This window comes from Thermobia domestica, chromosome 16 (genome assembly GCF_964235325.1).
Source record: "Thermobia domestica chromosome 16, izTheDome1.hap1.1, whole genome shotgun sequence".
Taxonomy (NCBI): domain Eukaryota; kingdom Metazoa; phylum Arthropoda; class Insecta; order Zygentoma; family Lepismatidae; genus Thermobia; species Thermobia domestica.
In genome coordinates, this window is record NC_137469.1 from 113,848,962 (window position 1) to 113,868,812 (window position 19,851).

At 35.5% G+C, this 19,851-nt stretch overlaps 1 protein-coding gene across 1 annotated transcript in view; it reads left to right on the plus strand.

Annotated features, from left to right (window-relative positions):
- The window catches only part of fws (Conserved oligomeric Golgi complex subunit 5 four way stop), a 79,629-nt gene that overhangs the window by 17,531 nt on the left and 42,247 nt on the right, over nt 1-19,851 (plus strand). The window contains exons 3-6 of the mRNA XM_081742991.1: nt 2,658-2,782; nt 5,580-5,793; nt 9,651-9,793; nt 17,027-17,192. Coding sequence (XP_081599117.1) covers nt 2,658-2,782; nt 5,580-5,793; nt 9,651-9,793; nt 17,027-17,192 — 648 coding nt within the window. The remainder of the gene's footprint in view (nt 1-2,657; nt 2,783-5,579; nt 5,794-9,650; nt 9,794-17,026; nt 17,193-19,851) is intronic.

Genomic DNA, 19,851 nt, shown 5'->3' on the forward strand with positions numbered 1-19,851 from the left:
AGGTTCAACTTACGGAAAGAAATTAGAAGGTATTACAGCCTTATCCATCTTTGCTCTTGAATAGAAAGTCACTATGATTATAAATACTCAACAACAATCCAATATGAACAAATCTTTCCTTTTGTTTGTCTTGCACCCAGTTTATATATCGTTTTTCCTTTCACCTGTTGTACTCTTACTTGTATTTGTTTTTATTTTTGACTTACACTAATCTTAGAAGTTTTTGCTTCCTAGAAAGTGAACATTTCCTATTTTCAGGAAGTATTACTTAATCCTATTTTTACAATAATATTAAATTCTCTCTCTCTCTCTCTCTGTTTTTTTTTTTTTTTTTTTTTTTTTTTTTTTTTTTTAATACACATTCAATAGTCCAAATCATATCACACTGTGACTTTACTTTAGAATTCATTTAAACACATCTTAATTAATCTAACTAGTTTTTACTGTATTCCAAATTCCGCAAAAATGTTGTACAATGTTTCCCTCCTACTGAGTCATAGGCCTTTCTAAAATCAATAAATAATTGATGTATTGGAGTATTGCATTCACATTTCTTTTTGAATATTTGTCGAATGTTAAATATCTGGTCGGCACTTGAACGATTTCGCTAAATCCACACTGATATTCTCGAATAATTTCATCTGCGTATTTAGTCAATCTTGCTAATAGAATGTTTGAGAGAATTTTATAAGATATTAACAGAAAAGAAATGCCTCAATAATTATTACATTCAGCTGCCTTTCTTGTGAATTAGAAGAATGAAGATAGCGATTTTTACTTGTGTTTGGTTAGGCTCGGGAATATACGGTTCAGCTGTGTGCAGTTCTGTGTGTTAAACATATCGTCAAAGAATTTTATGCATCTATCCATCTGTATGAGTGAGAATTGTTCCTTCTGATTTCTTTAATGTATAAGCGCTAGATTAATAGCCTTTCTTAAATTCGTTGATATCCTTATACATGTCCCGAATGCTTTTGTTTTCACTATTATCTTCGAGTTCATTAAGTTTAACTTAAAAAAAAAAAAAAAAAGTCACGTTTCTTTCTTCTAAAAGTTCTAGAAGTTTCCCGCCTGGGGGGGTCAATGAATTTCAATATAAATTTGTAAATGAAAGATAGGACAAAACTTTCTCGCTCCAATATCTTAAACTAAAACATATTGTACTGTAATTTTTACTGAAAAAAAAATGTTGATTAAACACGAACAAAATCAAAAGGGGTTTTGTGAAAACTTCTTCCAGAGGAAAATTACCTCTATAAGGGAACTATCCTTTTGGACTTTTTCATTAGCAATGAGTTGTATTATATTGTCCCGTTAATGAAACATTTACTTTTGAAATATGAAGATAACAACCTGAGTGATTTTTGGGAAGACTATCAAAATGAGAAAATCGCTCGCAAGAGTAAACTAGCCCATGTGGATTTTTCAAGACAACTGAGTATTAATGAGTTATGAAGATAATCGCCCGAGCTGTTTTCGAGAAAATCGTTCGAGGAAAACTCATCCCCCAAGACTAAACTATCCTTTGTACATTTTTTTCGGGACAAATAAGTTATAAGGATGAAGAAAATTCCCTGAGCCGTTTTTGAGAAAATCGTTCGAGAAAAATCCACCCTCAAAAATAAACTACTCCTTGTACATTATTTCGGAACAACTAAGTTATTAATGATTTTCTTAAATGAAATATGCACCAAATTACTTGAGTGTTTTTTGAGAAAATATTTGGAATAAGCTCACCCCTAAGTTCCAAGACCTCTTGTAAATTTTTTCAGGACAAATAAGTAATGCTATATTGTCAGGTTATTGATAAAACATTTATTTATGAAATACGAAGAAAAGTCGCCTGAGTAATTTTTGAGAAGATCGTCCGCTATATACTTACCTCAAGAGTAAACTACCCGTTGTAGAATTTTTCAGGATAAATGGGTTACGCCGCATTGTCAGGTTGTTAATGAAACGCGTATTTGTGAAATATGAACAAAATCTTGTAAGTCGTTTTTGAGAAAATCGTCCCGAGAAAATCTCATCTCCAAGAGTAAATTATCCTTTCTGGATTTTTCCGAGAGAAATAACTTATACCACACTGTAGAGTTGCTAATGAGATATTAACATATGGAATATGTACAAAATCGTTAGAGCCGTTTCCGAGAAAATAGCATTTTTTTAAAATTCTATTTTTAAACTTAAGTAAACTATCCTTGTGAGGGTGGGAAGAAAATCCCCCCCCCCCCACCTTCCTGGAAAATCCTACGAAGATTTTGAGCTTAAAATTTGGTATGGATATGTTGAACAGTACGATTTCTAGGCGAGGAGAGACATTTACATCGGGACTAATGGACAGACAGACATATATTCAAAAATCACTTTTTCTGCTTGAAGAAGCCATAAAATGTGTAACTTTGTTGAAATTTCGGAATCGATTTTTTTTTTTTTTTCATGATCAACATACTTTCTTCTCTTCTATCGTCACTTGAAAGTAAAAAGGAAAAAGAAAAATATTCCGAAGTCCTAAAAATATTTATTTCCCAGAGATGTCCAAGAACGGACGTTAGTAATTAATGAGAAATTTGAGCTTTTTTTTGTATGTGTACATTAGTTTCTAGTTTGTACTAAGAAATCTATTAAAATGCTGGAAAATTTTTATTTTACATTAACAGGTATTAGTTTGCTAGATAAAGAATTGCAGCAACAGGTCTCAGCCCATTATGAAGACTTGCTTTCTCAAGGAACGTGGATTGAGAAACTTGAAGGGGTTTTAGGAATGATGCAGACACATGTGCAGGTATTTTGATTTTTTTTTCTTCAGTCACTTTCTTTGATGTAGGACATTATGTCTATATAAAATTTCATTTATACGATTGCAATAAAATTAATATAGAATTATTTGACTAGAAGTAATTTGTGCTAATACAAAAGGTTGTTCACACGACCAATGTTGTAACACTGCTGTCACCTATGTAGTTGCGCAATAAACCGGTGGCGTTATCACTGCGCTGTCTCACTTGCAGGTGACAGAGTGTCGTGTTGGTGCTAGTGAAATATCACCGGAAATGAACCGTTATCGGGAAGGGCAATTTTTTCACAAATAGGGCTCATGCAGAAACTTTTCCCAACAAAAGTATCGCTTGAGGTGCTTCGTGAAACTCGTCGACTGGCAAGCTAGGAGAATTCACCCTTCAACATGACGTGGTCAAGAGATTAAACCTTTCGCCGTCCATTGTCAGCCACAGTCTCTGTGGGGTCACAACCTCTTCAGGTACCACACTGTTGAACATAGGACAAACTATCACAAATTATAGGAAAGGCACGTGGTGGGGTCAGAATGGAAGACTGCTGTCACATTGGATGAGGCCTACATTTATTTCACGTGTAATAATGCAATTGGGTCAGTTTCGTTCCGTGGCACCTTTGGCAAGGGCCATATTGAATTTTACTGCCAGTGCTGAGAAAGTTTCTCGCAAGTAATCTTGATTGTCATTAGATACTGTTACGAAGGGAAATTGGAGGTACGTAAGATTGACAAAAACATGAAAGTGACTGCTACCTACTTTCAGCACTACTCAATCTATCGGAAAGACATTCCTCCTTTGTACAGAGCCACCAAGCACGACGTGTGGATCCACAAATAAAGCGACTACAAGTCCCCTCGTGTTTTAGCATTACATGAAGCATGAAGCGGGAATCAGTTTTATTCCCCTTCATGATATATCTGTTAAAAGCCCTGCCGCCAGCTTAATTGATTTCTGCACATTTAGTGTTTCTAAAATCCTGCAGGGAAGAATAAGATGGAAAGCCAATACCTGTGCTCCAACGTAGTTTGTTGCAATTGAAATTACGATGTAACGATAGTCCATGTTGATTATTAGTAGAACACAACGGGCGGTAACGGCACAGTTTTTGTAGGGTAAGTTTACTTTGGAAATTGGTCGGATGTAAACCTAGCAAGTTTCTGTGTATTTCAGCTGGCACGAAATTTAATATTTTGCTTTGGCGATAGGCATGCAGCTTTTACTTTATTTACCAAATGCCAAATGGAGGCCAAACTCCGTCCCTTTCCTTATGGTGACATCTTATTAGTATACATAATTGTGCACCACACCCATTCATTGATATTAGTTGTGAAACATAGATCAATGTAAGAAATATGGTTTATTTTAAATTAAATCAATTTTTTTTTTATAATGGATTTTTCAAGTATAACACAGTAAACATATTTTTCACTGATATAAAACTTTATGTTTACACATTCACAATAATATTGAAAAGTTCTATCTGCCTATGAAATTCAATTAATCACATTGTCTTGGCAAGCGTTTCATTCTCGCACTTCCCTTGCTCGCTGAAATATGTCAAGATTCGAAGAGTTAAAATATGAACCGATTGATAACGTCAATGTATTGCATTGAGAATTGGCATATGTAGTACTACCGATTGATAACGTCAATATTCAGCATTAGGAACTGACATATGTAGTACCACCGATTGATAACGTCAATATTCAGCATTAGAAACTGACATATCTAGTACCACCGATTGATAACGTCAATATTCAGCATTAGGAACTGACATATCTAGTACCACCGATTGATAACGTCAATATTCAGCATTAGAAACTGACATATCTAGTACCACCGATTGATAACATCAATATTCAGCATTAGGAACTGACATATCTAGTACCACCGATTGATAACGTCAACATACAGCATTAAGAACACATATTAGTAGTGCCATCATTGAGTGTTACACAAAATTGTAGAAATAAATATCCTAATCACGCAGTTCATACGCTGAACTTAAAGGAGGAAATTTAGTATTATTTTCTAACAAGTTCTCCATTTGTTTTCTATTCTGAATTTATAACAAAGAGAATCTCGCTACACCCTTGATGTTACCAGAGTATCGTGACAACCAGGTTGGAAATCTCTGACGTAGACTTTTAAGATTTAAAATGAAAATGAATTATTTTCTTATAGTTATAAATATTGGGACAATTATTGAATATGAAATCTGATTTTTCATTCAAAAGTACTGGATAATAATCATATTATAAAATACAATTTACATAACGTATATAGCAGAATTTTGTGTTATATTGTATCAAATAATATATGAAAATATAAAAATCAATTTCGAAAAAAAAAAAAAAAATATGTAACATTAGATTGAATGTATAGGAATTGAATATCTTTTGTTCCACTGTATGATACATGTTAAATTTTAAGAGGATTCACAGATTCTTTTAATCAATAATTTTAGACTCAGTGTACACTGAAAGTGTAAACCTTTTAGAAAAATTGTTTAAGATTACTTTTTAAAGAAAATAATGTTTTTCTTTATTTCAAATTGGATTAAAGCTAAAAAACGTGGATATTTAGTAGTGTAACGAAAAACTAAATACGTTTATTATAGCATTTATTTTTATACTATATTATGTGTGATATTAGCCTCTTTTCCTTTCATTTATTGTACTGTTTAAAGTATATATTGATAATCATACAAAGTGCCATTTCGTTTGTAGTCTGATTATGGCATTTAAAATGAAATTATTATTATTATTATTATTATTATTATTTTAGTGTTTGCTGTCATCTGTAGAGAGACTTCGAACTAAAATTGTAGAACCGTACAATAAAATCCAAACACAGACGATGGTTTTAACTCGCCTTCATGCTACTTGCGATACGTTACGTCGTATTATTCGGATTCTTCAATTATCAAAGAGACTGCAAGTACAAATGAAAGGTGGCATTCCGGAAATTACCAAAGCAGCTCAAAGCCTTAATGAATTAGGTGAGTGTTGTTGTTTATAATCATTATTTCAGATGTTTGAAACATCTCAGATTTGATTTTCATGCATATTATTTACGGAGTAAGTAAAAAGCCTTTAGACAATGTTTTGTTTTGAAACCTGAGAGGAATATATGAAATCTGTTAATGGGATGATGGTTGTAGGGGGGGGGGGGGGAAGGCGCAAGTTGTAGAATACATAACGACCATGGTCGCTATCTTAAATGAAAGTTGGAAATTTCAAATGGTAAAGGGGCATGTTGCATATCAGGTAACGCGGCGTGAGTTCAGGAATCTAAAGTGTAATGGTGTATTTTATATCTTGTATGGTTTGCACGTTATAAGCACTGGGAATTTGGAAATCACCTACCAACGGCCCGCTACAATACACGTTCTGTGAGGTGGCTATCCTGTCTAATGCACAACCATAGTTGCCGTATCTACTCTGACTGCATGCGCATGGGAATATCTGGTGGGTGCTCAATGCGTTCCTGTAAATACCTTATAGCGTAGGGTTTCCCAGCGTACAACATCTGTTGCCCTGTAGATAGAAATCAAGGGGTGGTTGTAAGATTAGGTGATTGGGCGGCATTTCAAAGGGTCCTCAGCGACCAATCCACTTCCTTGGGAGTTGTGCATCGAGTCTTCAATACACACCAACAGCATAGTGAGGATCTCAATTGTGTAGGAAATAAAAAGGAAAATTGCCATCTGGGTTCAGAAAGGAAGGAAACACATGTACACTCATGTCCAAAATTATTGTCGCATGTCTTTAAATATGTTTTTGTAGGAATATAATTTGATAACGAATACGCCCGGTATTTCTTATAATGTTAGTATGTGTATAATCGACTTAAACATATATGTGGCAAATTTCATGTCAAAAGAGCAGTAAATAAGAACAATAAAACGAAAATAAAACTTTCTTGCCAATTTAGCAACATTTTGTTTCACTCATTCTAATTTTCGTATTTATAATTCTTTTCCTATGAAATTTACCACAAATATACATTTCCCGATTATACACATAAAATAGTATTAAAAGTACCCTGCAAATCATTATCAAATTATATTTCAACATCAAGACAGTTATAGATATGCGACAATCATTTTGGACATGAGTGTACCTGCAGGAGCTACAGGTAGTCTTGTAACATTAAAGTACTATCGATGAAAAATGGACCAATGATATGGGTGTCCCATTCGCATACCACTTCATTGCTTTTTGCAGGACTATGTTTCTGATTTGGATCAACCCAGTTCGAATAACTGTCACATCAGTATTGACAGTTATGCCGATTCACCTCCCTGTTCAAACACAAGGCCTCATCGCCGAACAGTATGCCACGTGTAAATGAAAGATGAATTTCGTGTTACGTACAGAACTCTACTCATCAAACCTTATTGTTTATGTTGCATGTGCAGCTTATAAAGGTGCCAGCGCTTGGTATGTGATATTCGGATAATGGAAGACAGCAGATACCATTTTACAGTGAGAGACGGTAAGTAGTGCGTTGGAGACTGTTCATAAACGATGCTAGAACCGTCGTCGCCATCTCCTCATTAGTGGTAGTCTTTGGTCGCCCACTTCGTGCCCTATCTTCCATAGTGTCAGTTTCTCGGAATTAGGCGATCACGTACGCGACCTTTTTGTTTGATACTAGATGTCTGGGTGCTGTATGTTGTAGCCCTATATAATATCTCTGGAACTGCGTTTCTCGAATATTAGGATGATTTCTATATTCTATTCCTTTGTCAGAGATGTCTTAGATATGCCGGTGTTACTTGATATCCTACGTGCTCTCTTCTCATTTAAAGTTGCGAATTTGTATTCAAGGTTTGCCGTGTACTCATAAGTTTCCTTACCCCGTCTACCACCATATCCTATTAACATATTTCACATTTTCGTCTCAGGTTTCAAAATAAAAAGGTTTCAAAAACTTGCAGTTTTGTAGAAAAGGAGTGAAAGCTTGTTCAGAAATATATCGAAATATAGTCTAAAGTTATTCGTGATCCGATATCGCTTTGATGTCCAACATTAAAGCTTTCAGCGGACTGTACATTTCTGCACCGGCCCACAAGGGCAGGGATAACGCGGGAATGGGTTCAAAGTAATCAGCTCGACTTAATTGTTCTTAATGACGGACATTCTACGAGTCTGAACCGCAATCCATTGAACTACGGATAGTGATCGATGGTTGAGGGAATGGTTCAGGGAAACAGCACCCCAGTACCGCAATTCTGAAGGAAGCGCTCATTGGTTGAAATAGCTAATTTCCCGTTGGAGACAATGTGTATTACTATTTGAAAACTGGCCCTAGCGATTAGTCTGAAAAGTGATGCGTGTTAAATGTTCGCAAAATATTCAGATAAGAGCCTTCAAAGAAATTTACGGTATCTGAATTCTTGTCTTAGTGGTTGAACACGGTGTCTTGTTAAAAGAGATGAAACAGCTATTTTATGAACGCAAATATACTATCCAGTATCTGCTAAATTATAATATGTTACTGTTCAAATAATTACCTTCTTTTGTGGTATTTTTATAAACTATAACTGCAGCCTAACATCTTAGCCATATGTAATCAGCAGTAATTTCCATATCATTCATCTTAATTATTTACCGTATTTACATTTGTACAAATTCTGTTAGTACTCAATTATCACATGTTTTGATACCCTTATCATCGCTCATATCAAATCCTATGTCTCTATCATAACAATACTTCACCACAAGTAAATCAAATTAACTATTTTTTTTTTGGGGGGGGGGGTATATAACTATCCATATACTCAGTAACTATTCGCCAATACTAAGTTGGTAACTTAACTTTCCAACTTGTTTGACCACATAACAGACTTCCAAAGAGGAAAGAAATTTTGACTGAAATATGTGGCATATCTTATATATAAAAGAGAACGCACAAATCCTTTGTTCCCTCATCACGCTAATACGGCTGAACCAATTTCTTTCATTTTTGGGGGGTTATTAGGATTTGGACCCTAGATGGTTTTTATCATATCACTTTAATTTTTAATTACCAGTGTCTTGAGATAATTGACCATTCAAGTGTCCATAACGTACAAATCCTTTGTTAGTTCATCATAGGTAAAAATAATCGTATTTATATGCAACCCGCATGACCGTGTCACTCGGCGGGTTAACATAAATGACAGGCGATATAATGTTAACATTTACTGCAATCTACTATGGTTTTTATCATATCACTTGAAAGCGAAAAAGTAAAAATTATCTAAGTAACAACGTTTATTGCGTTCCGGGGTGACCGCAGCGAAGCGGGGCGGGTTAACATAAATGACAGGCGATATAATGTTAACATTTACTGCAATCTTCTATGGTTTTTATCATATCACTTGAAAGCGAAAAAGTAAAAATTATCTAAGTAACAAAGTTTATTGCGTTCCGGGGTGACCGCAGCGAAGCGGGGTGAACGCTGCTAGTGTCATATAATATCTGATCATTTTAGTGAAAAAACAATAGAGCTGGCAGCGCTCAAGAGGGTAAAGGATTCACTTAACCAAGAATAAATAGAAAATTCAATTTCTTAGCAATATTCTGAAATGTTTTCTCTCTCTCGAATCACTGAACTTGTCTCTATTTAATTCCAATCAATAACTTTTGTTTTTAAGTCAGATACTGGCTTTGGAGCGATAATAATTTAACAATAAGAGACTCAAGGCTTGTGTCTCCAGCGGCGTATACAGGTAAATTACATTGTACTTTCTGTTCACAATATATTTATATCTTACCTGTGCTATATATATGCCCAATTAAAATTTTCTGCAGTGAATTTACATAGCTTGAGCCGGTTTTTTTTTTTCCTCTTTTTCTCTCATTGTAGATCAGCTTTCGCAAGATGTTGATCTGACTGGGCTGGAAGTTATAGAAGAGGACCAGCGAATGGCCCGAGTTCATCGAACGGAAGTTGAGAGACAAGCAAAATTAATGATGACTCAAGGTCTAGAAACTCAAAATCAAACTCAGGTAGGTTTTCAACTATCATAGGTACACCGAAAGACAGTTGAGAATCGTTTTCAGTGTTCATTGCATAGAAACACCATACATAGCATGTAATATTTCATACTATTGAATCTCAAAAGCAATGCAAATGAGAAATTATCTAATTTCTTATCGATCCAAAATTAGTCTATATACTACGAAGCGTATTTGAAAAGTAAGTATATAAAATTAATAAAATATAGTTGTACACAGTGTTTACTTCATAATTAGATTTTTTTTTTTTTTTTTTTGAAAGGGACGAAAAATTCGCTTTTTTCACTTATTCAAGTATCACTTACTTTCTCCTGTAGTGAATTCTACAGTTAAAGAAGCGCCAAGAGCTTTCATTACTTATGAGTCTATTTCAGTCTGGGGCTGCTATCTTTATTGGTGTTCGAACAGGGCCAGATTAAGGGGGGCTATAGCCCCGGGCCTCCACTCTGATCAAAATCTCAACTGGCTAACTAAAAAGAATCATGAAGATACAATCATCATCATAAAATAATATATAACCAAAAATATGGAACATTTTTCCTTAGCTTTCGTACTGTACTTTCAGAAAAATGTATCAAGTGAAGTCAGCAGGGGTCACATATTTTTTCTAGCCCCGGGCCTCCAGATGGGTTAATCCAGTTCTGTCGAACTGGCGTTTCTTTGGTAGCCGAGAAGCACAAGTTATGTAATCTATTACACGGATCATGTTGATTACCTAGCCACCTCATCAAATTCTTGAAAGTTATACATATTGTAATGTTTGGTAGAGTCAAATGATAGACCGGGTGTCTTTTCCCCTTCACCAAGTTTTATTACAAAATATAATATAATAAATACAAGTGTCTCTAATTCAATGTTTCTTCCTCAATGACCAAGTGAAGGAATACTAAATGTTTTGCCGGGTGCCTCTTCCACTCATGGCAGTTTCCAGAACACTTTGGCAGGTTGTAGGTTAGACTTGGATTATAAGTTTAAGATGGATCGCTAGTCCAGTGCGACATAGGGTAAGGAAGAGGTGCTCCTAGTCCACAGCGTTATAGGAAGATAAAGGTTAGGCGACCAGTTGATCGACTGACGCTGGGTCCCTCGGTGGTCCTCCTTTTATTTGTCCTCCTCGGGTCCTTCCATGAGGTCCGTCTGCTTTCGGTGTTCCTCGGTGTCTTCCGTGTTGGCCTGTTGTCTGCTAGGTTGTTTTTAATCATTAGCACGTGTTCAGCTGGCACGTGCATCTGTTGTGATGTGGGGATCCTTGCAATATTGTCATATGTGTTGTGCGGGTCGCGGTGCGCACCGCAGACAAGGAAAAAGGTATCATGAACCAAGAAATAGACACAAACCAATATTTGTTATAGTATAGGATTTCACTTACATCTCGTTTTCCGTTCGAGAAACACTTTATTGTGAGCTTCTGATATACTATTAGAATCTAATATAAGTTCTGTTTATAAAATTAAAGCTATAAACTGCAATTTTGGGTATGATAATAGTTTAACGATAGTAAAAGTTCATAGTATTATAATATCCCGCACATGGTACCATTTGTAAACATAATCATGTGCTCATATTTACAAAAATACCACGTGCATTCACTACAAGCCACTACGAGATGCAGACGACAGACCATCAACACCACACATCACGTGACGGAGGAGGAACATCAGCGCCACCGCTACACCGGAGCAGCTACGGGTATCAGTCAGTCCTTGGCTGGTCAAGTCCCCTTCATTAGCTTGCAGTGGAGCTCTTAAGGCCTTCCTTTTCCACTTAGCTTGTAACGTTATTTAATTTCGTTACGTTACATTCCTTAATTCGAAATGTATTATTTATACAGTTCACGAGATTATCATGAATCACATAACACAGTTATGCAATTTTGAATATATATATTCACTTCCAATATATATGATATTTGTCACATTACAATATTATACATTCAGTCTATACAAGATGGCTCTTCGTTCTTCTTATCTTTCTTAGTTACCATAACAACGAGATCAAACAGATAAAGAAATTGTCATAACAACGAAATTAAGAAAATAACTCGATATGATACAAATATTTAAATTATTTCTTTATATTTTTTTTCTTCTTCTTAATTGCTTGTGCCTTTAAAATAGCACTTTTGCCCGTAAATATTAACAATACTTAGGTAATACATACAAAAATATACATTATCGTTGTAAGCTTGCAGCGGAGCTTTGAGATATCCTTATCACAAAAGCACCCAGCCTCCAGTGGGGCTTGGGGGCGCGGTGGTTCAGTGGTAGAGCTTTCATCTCCAGTGCTTGGGGTCTCTGGTTCAATCCCAGTTCGCGCCGTGTGGACTTTGTGGTGGACAAACACCGTGCTCATGGGTTTTCTCGGGGTTTTCCCGTTTCCTCCCACTTTCTTCATTCCACAATTTCATCCATTTCTCATCATCATCGTCTCCTTTAGCCTAACCGGCATAATCGTTGGACGTAAAACTCAAAGATTTCATTTTTTTCCAGTGGGGCTTCGTGGGTCTCCTTTTCCTATTTAGTTTGCAGTGGAACTCTGTTTCTATCTTTGGTTACAGTGGAGCATTGAAAATCCTTCCCCACCTCACATAGCTTGCAGCGGAGCTTTGTGAGGAATCCTTTCCTTGGTCATCTGGTTTTGGGATACCTACTCAACCTAATCATTAGATAAATTTTATATTTATTTTAGTGAAATTGTATTGTCACCGACCCCGCAAGCCTAGCTATTGCATTTAAATCAAAATGGGAAAGACGGTGTTAATTTTGAATTTAATTGACCAAGCCTCGTATATGAAAGAAAGATCTCGAAGCCCTCTCTCATAAGTTTGGTATGCCTATATATGTGTGGGTGCGTTTAGCTCCAATCCTGTGTCCATATATGGTTAAGGAACAGGGAGGCTTTTCGCATTCTTTGTGTCTGCCCCTTGAATCCGAACTTTCGGGACTCTTACCTTTCGCTCACGCTTTACTGTATGTAGAAGCCCGTTGGACAAACAAGATTATTCTCGTGCTTGTGTGAATCGGAGCCGGACCTTTGGCGTCCGCGCTGTCCCAAATTTCATTATATAATTTTGTGTTAAGTGAACTCCCCATTGCTTGGGTTGGGTATTTAAAGACAAGATATCAATTTGAGAATTAAAAGAGTCTACTTGAATATTGAATTGAGTTTGCTTGCTTATCAGCAGCGTTTAGTTAGTGAAGTTTCACAATTCGTGTATTCGAATCCAAGTTTGACGGACCCATGGCAGCACGACACCCAGAAGTGCAGTTTGGGTGTACTATTTTAAAAGTGTGTATCTAAGCGATTGTATGCACTGAAATTTATTTTTCCATTACGATACTTTGTGGGCAGAACAATACGATGGAATAATTGTTTCAGTTTGTGTACAACATTTAATAACAGCCAGTTTTCTACACGGACAATGCATTGGTACGTTGCTTGGAGACAGTTGGAAGATTTAGCCTCCTTCGGGGCCCTCGCTGAATGAACAATCCTGTAGACTGTGCCGTTGCATTCAATTATATTGCTGAGGAGAGACGTCAACTCTATGGACAAATTTGTGGTAACTATAAAAGAATACTACGTAGTGATTGTCGACATAGCCATTTTTATTGGTACAATTTTTTTTGAATTTATATAATAAGCGATGAACACAATGTTGATTCGTGCATGCACGTAAATCTTAAAAGTTACAGTTTCATACATATATATTTAATATTTGTACTTGCATGTGTTTTTTTTTTTCTTTTTCTTGGTTAGTTTTAATTAAAAATTAAAAATATTTAATTGTTATTTTTTTGTGTTATACATTTGCTTACATTAGCTTACGGCGCTCATGTCTAAAATCTGTCGCTTCCCGGCTGCGGTAGAGGTTAGGCTGAGCGTGTTGTGGATGAGTTGTTGTGACTAGCTGGGATAAAGAGGGAGAGAAAGACAGAGAGAAGCATAATCGTATTAGATTGAAGTCACTGCATTATTTTAATAAAAGGAGTCACAACCAACCACGACCACAGTATCATACTGTGTTATACTGGAAATTTTGTAATAAAATTGGTAGTTGATAAAACGATTCCCATGTGTAATTGCTCTACCTTCTACCTGCTTCAGCAGAACTTTACAGTATATAGAATGTATTTTTTATCTTTATATCATCAATATATTTGAAATAGGAAACTTGGGAATATTGTTTTTTAATCTTCTCTCGTTTGAATTTTAACGGCCTTAATAAATGGTGTATATGGACATATATACTTGCCCCGCGTATCCTCTTACATAAAAGGTTTCTTTAATAAACAAAACAAAAAAAAAAAAAAAAAAAAAACGTAAGCTTTAACTAATATTTTAGTTTATGCGTAAATTCTAAATAATAATTTTGTACCAATAATTCTAACTACTACAATTTGGGAATAGTTACGCTAATACTATTAAATTTACACTAAAATATTTGTGTCGTAGAACATTACTCTAGTACACATCTACAAACAATTTGTTTGAACTATGACACCCATTGCGTCCAGCGATTTTCACTTTTTCTTTTCTATCGAGTGATCAATTGTCTTGATTATTGAACTTCTCACATTTTTTTTTCTGCAGAATGCTTTTTTGAGTTACACTGGGAATATAAAGGTTGAGTTACTGTAGTGCTTCATTCAAGTTGAGACAAAAGCCGTAAGATCAAAACTTCGTTTCATTCCTTTCTTCAGAAAAGCTTTTTTTTTTTCCGGGCCCTTTAATCTTCATTCATAATACTATATCGATCGACTAAGTATTGAAGGTGATGTCGAGTCCAATGTGACCAAGAAAAGTTGTTCCGCATGGTGTCACTGCTGTCGGTCACAGAAAATCACTTTCGATTCCGGAAGAAACAAAAGTTTTACAGCTGGGCTACATATGTTGTTACTGTTGGTAGTAAGCATAAATGATTTCCAGAGTGACAGTTCCCATTTTATTTCAGTTAGAGGTGCTGTTCTATATCCTAACAACTTTGGATAGTTACGTAAGCTACACACTTCATTTACACACAACCATTCACAAGTTTCGTATTATAATTAAGTTAGAATTTGGTGTTCTATAAATTGAACCAATGACTACTTTCTCAAGACCATTACACTGTTTTCCTCCAACATAGTTTATTCCCATTCATACTAAGTTCGAATCATTATAATATTCTCACAGACTATTCACCGTATAGTCAGTTTCGAACTCAGTGTGAATGTAAATAAACTGTCTTGGAGAAGAGTAGTGTAATGATGAGTAGTCTGTGAAGAATGTTATAGTAAATAGTCTGTCAAGTTTTGACCTTAGTATGATGATGAATAAACTGAGAGTGCAGAGTGGTCAAGGAGAGTCTGTGTAGAGAGGTTGACGGGAAAAAGTGCGAATGTTACAAAAAAAAAAAAAAAAAAAAAAAAAAGGGAGGGAATAGTAATATTTCTCACCATGAAGTTAATAATTAGTATCTTTAAATAATCAAGAAATGTTGCGTGCATGTATGGGTATTAGTAAATAATGATTTCGCTTGATCTTGGGAAAGTAGTTAGTTGTTTAATTTATAAATGTAACAGTAGACTTGAATTTGAATTGCGGAATGAAAGAAAGGAAGATAACCAATAAGATAAGTATTTATTCATTTATTCTGTATAGCAACGTCTTCCATCCTTTTTTAACTGACGGTACACTTTGCTAAACGCCCACATCGCGATATTTTATTAATAATGTAAATTATAATTGTGTACGACTTTTAAGTTTCAAAAAATAATGAATCTTATGTGGTACTAAGGATTATTGATGTCACTGGATGCATTAACTTGAAAAATTAGGGGTACAACATTACCTCGTTCCAGCACTTCTCCCAAAACAATTTTGCAGTTGAGTTTTACACGGATATCATTTATTAGTATTGAATACTTGAAATCGACCTTTAGCTCATACCTCTTTCCAAGAATTATTTATGAGTATTGTCCATGGAAATATAAATTTCGGATGGAATAACTTACTTTGAGTTATAAGGGCACAAATGTCTGTCCTCCTCAACTCTCAGCTTGCGCTGAACCTCTTGTTCTTCTTCTAAGCCTTTTTCTAGTTAGCTGGAGTAAGCCTTTCCACTTGTTTCTATCTTCTATCGTATCCATTATGACACCTCACTGCAGCAGATCGTTCTTCACACAATCTCACCACTTCTCTGGCCGGCCTTGCGCTAGCTTCCCGTTCAGTTCTATAGCATCCACTCGGTGAGCTACATATTCCAAAAGGTCTTCTTCGTACATGCCCAAACTGCCATGTCAGCCTGCTTTCTTTTGAAGTTTTTCTACATCTGGTCTCAACTTTAATGTTCCTCGGATCACTGCATTCTTAATTCTGTCCGTCCGCGTCACTCCACACATGTACTGCAAGCAACATGCAACTTCTGATTCTCTCTCTTCTTCGCTGTCCAACATTCCACTCCGTATAATATGGCAGGTCTGACTGCTGTTTTGTAAACTTTTCCTTAAAGGCGAATTAAGCTATATGCGTTATACACCAATCTTTGAGGTTTTCCTTGTACCTTTTTGTCATCAATACTCAAAAGAAATAAAAATGTCTAGGGAAGTGGGAAGGTTGGATGCACTTACCTAAAAGAATGCTGCAGAATCTTCTCATCACTTGTGACAGATTAGATGGCTATCCTCTGTCTACATTAGTAGATAGGTATTTGTAGCTCTAGAAATACAATACTATTCTAATAGTATGGATATATATAAGATGAACATCCTATTAAACAAACAAAATACCTCCAAAGCTTAGAAATAAAATCCATAATTTTATCCCAAACTAATCATACGTTTAAAGTTCAAGAAGGAAAGAATAAAGATAATACAAATCTCATTTGCTCTCTTAAAATTCTAAGGTGATTTAGGGGAAAATATATTTTAATTTCACTATACGTAATATTTGGTTAACAATCTGTGTTCCACAAGAGCTAAGTGTCATGTAGGAAGGTAGTATATATACATAGTGTGAGAAGCGAGACGTCAGAATAAGAAATCAATATCATTCTAAACGAATACAATATGACGAAATGTTGTAAAAGCTCGAATTCAAATGATACCGAAGGTCTTTATTTTCCGTCCAATACGGCGTTATAATAGCTCTTAGACATGTTGGTAGTTACAGATAGAACAATCAAAAAAACTATGCTCTAAAACGTCTACGTAAGAAAATATCTGTTATTTGCTTACCTTTCAGGTAGGAACAGCATTGCAGGTATTTTACAATTTAGGATCCTTGCACAGTATTGTTATCGAAGTGTTGGAGTCAGCAAAACAAAAGATCAATGATCAAGTTCAGCAGGCGTTGGATATACAGAGTTTGACGAAAAACTCAGCAGCAGCAGCAGTGACCAAAAGTAAAGGTATGCTTTATAATATACTGTATGTAACAAAAATAGCAGATATTATATATATATATATATAGCTAATGGTCACTGTCAAGTGGTATGATATCTTTGATGGTCAATTTACAGTAAGTCGAATGTACAAACGCACGTACTCTGAGTTATGGCAGCTACAAGGAAATAATAAACAAATATAATTGGAACACTGCTAAAAGAAAGTACAAACTTTGTCGCTAAAACGTTTCATCAGACAGCAGGGGAATAAGTAGAGAGAAAGGGAAAAGGATACATTGAGGGCAGAGAAAATGCAGTGAAACGTCTAGGTGTGTGCCATATTGGGATGCATAGTCACGTGATAATGTTTACAGGCTGGAAGTACAGATAGGTTGGTAGGAGTGGAGGAGGACGGAAGAATAATCAGTGAAGAGAAGAAAACTGCAATATAGGAACAAAGAATTGAAAACTTAAAATTACAAAACAATAGTTAATAAATACAAGAGGGTTCAAACGTGGCCGGAACTCTTACTGCTACAAACCACTACCTGTGCACAGCGCTGTGTGTCCTTGGGTGACTACATCTACCTACTGTGCAGATTAGAACTTGCTCAGTTGTGTCCGGCAGTCGCGAAAGTGGTGAGGGAACAATAGGTGCTTTAAAGCATGGAACATTGCATTGCGATCAAACTTCTCGCTCAATGAAACGTACAATTATCTCAATTTTGACGGAGACTCCTAACAAAGTATGGCGAAGGGTCTCTCTATGAGCCGTGTGTTTGAGTGGTGTAGGTGTTTCAAAGAGGAACGAGAGAATGTGGAAAATCAATCGCATAATCGTTGACCGCGAACATGTGTCACCCCGAGAAATATTGATTGTGTCAATGCGGTTATTCATGAGAGTAGGTGCATCACTCTCAAAGAATGTGTGTTCATGCTTTTAATCAGTGTTCGTAGTTTAGAAATAATAATAATAATAATAATAATAATTACTATGGCGACAGTATGCTCGGTGGATTCAACGCACTTTAACAGACAAGAACAAAGCAGGGAGATCGTCGACAGTTTGAAATGAGACCTTTTGCCAAAACTCTCCTTACAGTACCGATTTGGCCTCAGGTGATAATCTACCTGTTTGAAAGATTTAAATTCCACTTGAAAGGCATGCAGTTTGTGGATAACGATGCCTTCATCGTCATTGTTTGGGGGTGAGTTCACAGCCAACCTAAAAACGTGTATAAAAAGGTCATGTAAATGTTTCCAGAACGTTGGCAGAAATGTATTGACTCTAGAGAGCAGTACATTGAAGGGTGACGTATTGTACTTTCTCGTTCCAATAAAGATTTTGGTGAGAAGAAATCAGTCAGGTCATATGTGAACCATCTTGTAATAATAATTTTAAAAATTTAAAGAAATATAAGAATTCAAAAGAAGAAGAAATATGAAAATATAAGTAAAAAATTGACAAACAGATAAACTGGATGAATAATAGGGCGAACGGAATATTTGTAAACCGTGTAAAGGAAGTTTTCTCGGTTCTTTTTCAGAAAGTTAAAAGAACCTCTAAAAAGTAAAAGCAAAAGAACACAAGTAAAATAAAAATAAAAAATCCAGCAGTGCATCGCTATTAAGATACATAAACAAGAATAAGATATGATATACAAAGAGTGAAAAAGCGAATAACTGGACTGAGATTCGAACCCGATCCAGTCATCCGCTTTTGCACTCTTTGTATATCATTAAAAAATTGCACCTACAGAGGATTTGGTGTATTAAAAATCCGGTTGTTTCCGCCTTTCATTAATATATAAAGATATAATTAAACTACTCAACTATTGCTGTTCCTTAAAGCAGAATAAACGTCCGATATTTAGGATAAATGCACGCGTATCCTTTAACGAGGATAAATAAAGCTCAATGTTTGTTGTATGCTCTTGCTTGTGTGTCAGGTGCCATTTTGAAAGTGGTAACGTATTTTTAGGTACAGTATAATCCAAACACTTGACCATTCCGAAATTGATTTGTGCATAGTACACTCCTACATACTTATAACCTATTGCAGCTTTTATTTCTATCTTTTAGACCTGTACAGCAGTATTGTGTTCTCTTATCAATCTCGACTCTACTTCACGTCTTCTAAACATCACCAATATGGATTCCAACTGTAGTTCGTTGTTGCCAACTTTTGTTTCCAAACTCGTAGTAGTCCTTGATTATGGAGTTACGGAATCCATATTGGTGGTGTTTAGAAGATGTGAAATTAAATCATGATTAGTGGAGAAACAATATTTCTGTACAGGCCTGAAAAATAAAAATAACAATTGCAATAGGCAAAGTAAATGGGAGTGCATCTATACAAATCATCAATTTAGGGGGCCCAATTGTTTGAATTATACTGTGCATAGAAATATAGTATTGGATTTACAATTTTCAAAATGTCTGCTGATACACAAGCTATAAACATGTGAAGATATCAAGACACGGGATGTATTAAACTTTATTTATCTTCGTCACAGGACACTCGTATGTATTCGAAATATCGGAAGTTTGTTCGCTTTAAAGAATACAAATAGATGAGTACTTTATTTACACTGAAGCATGTATTCCATACGTTCTATCAGTCAATAAGAATAAGGTAGTTTCTAGTTTCAATAAAAGTGAGGTATTTTTGGTTTAAAATCCT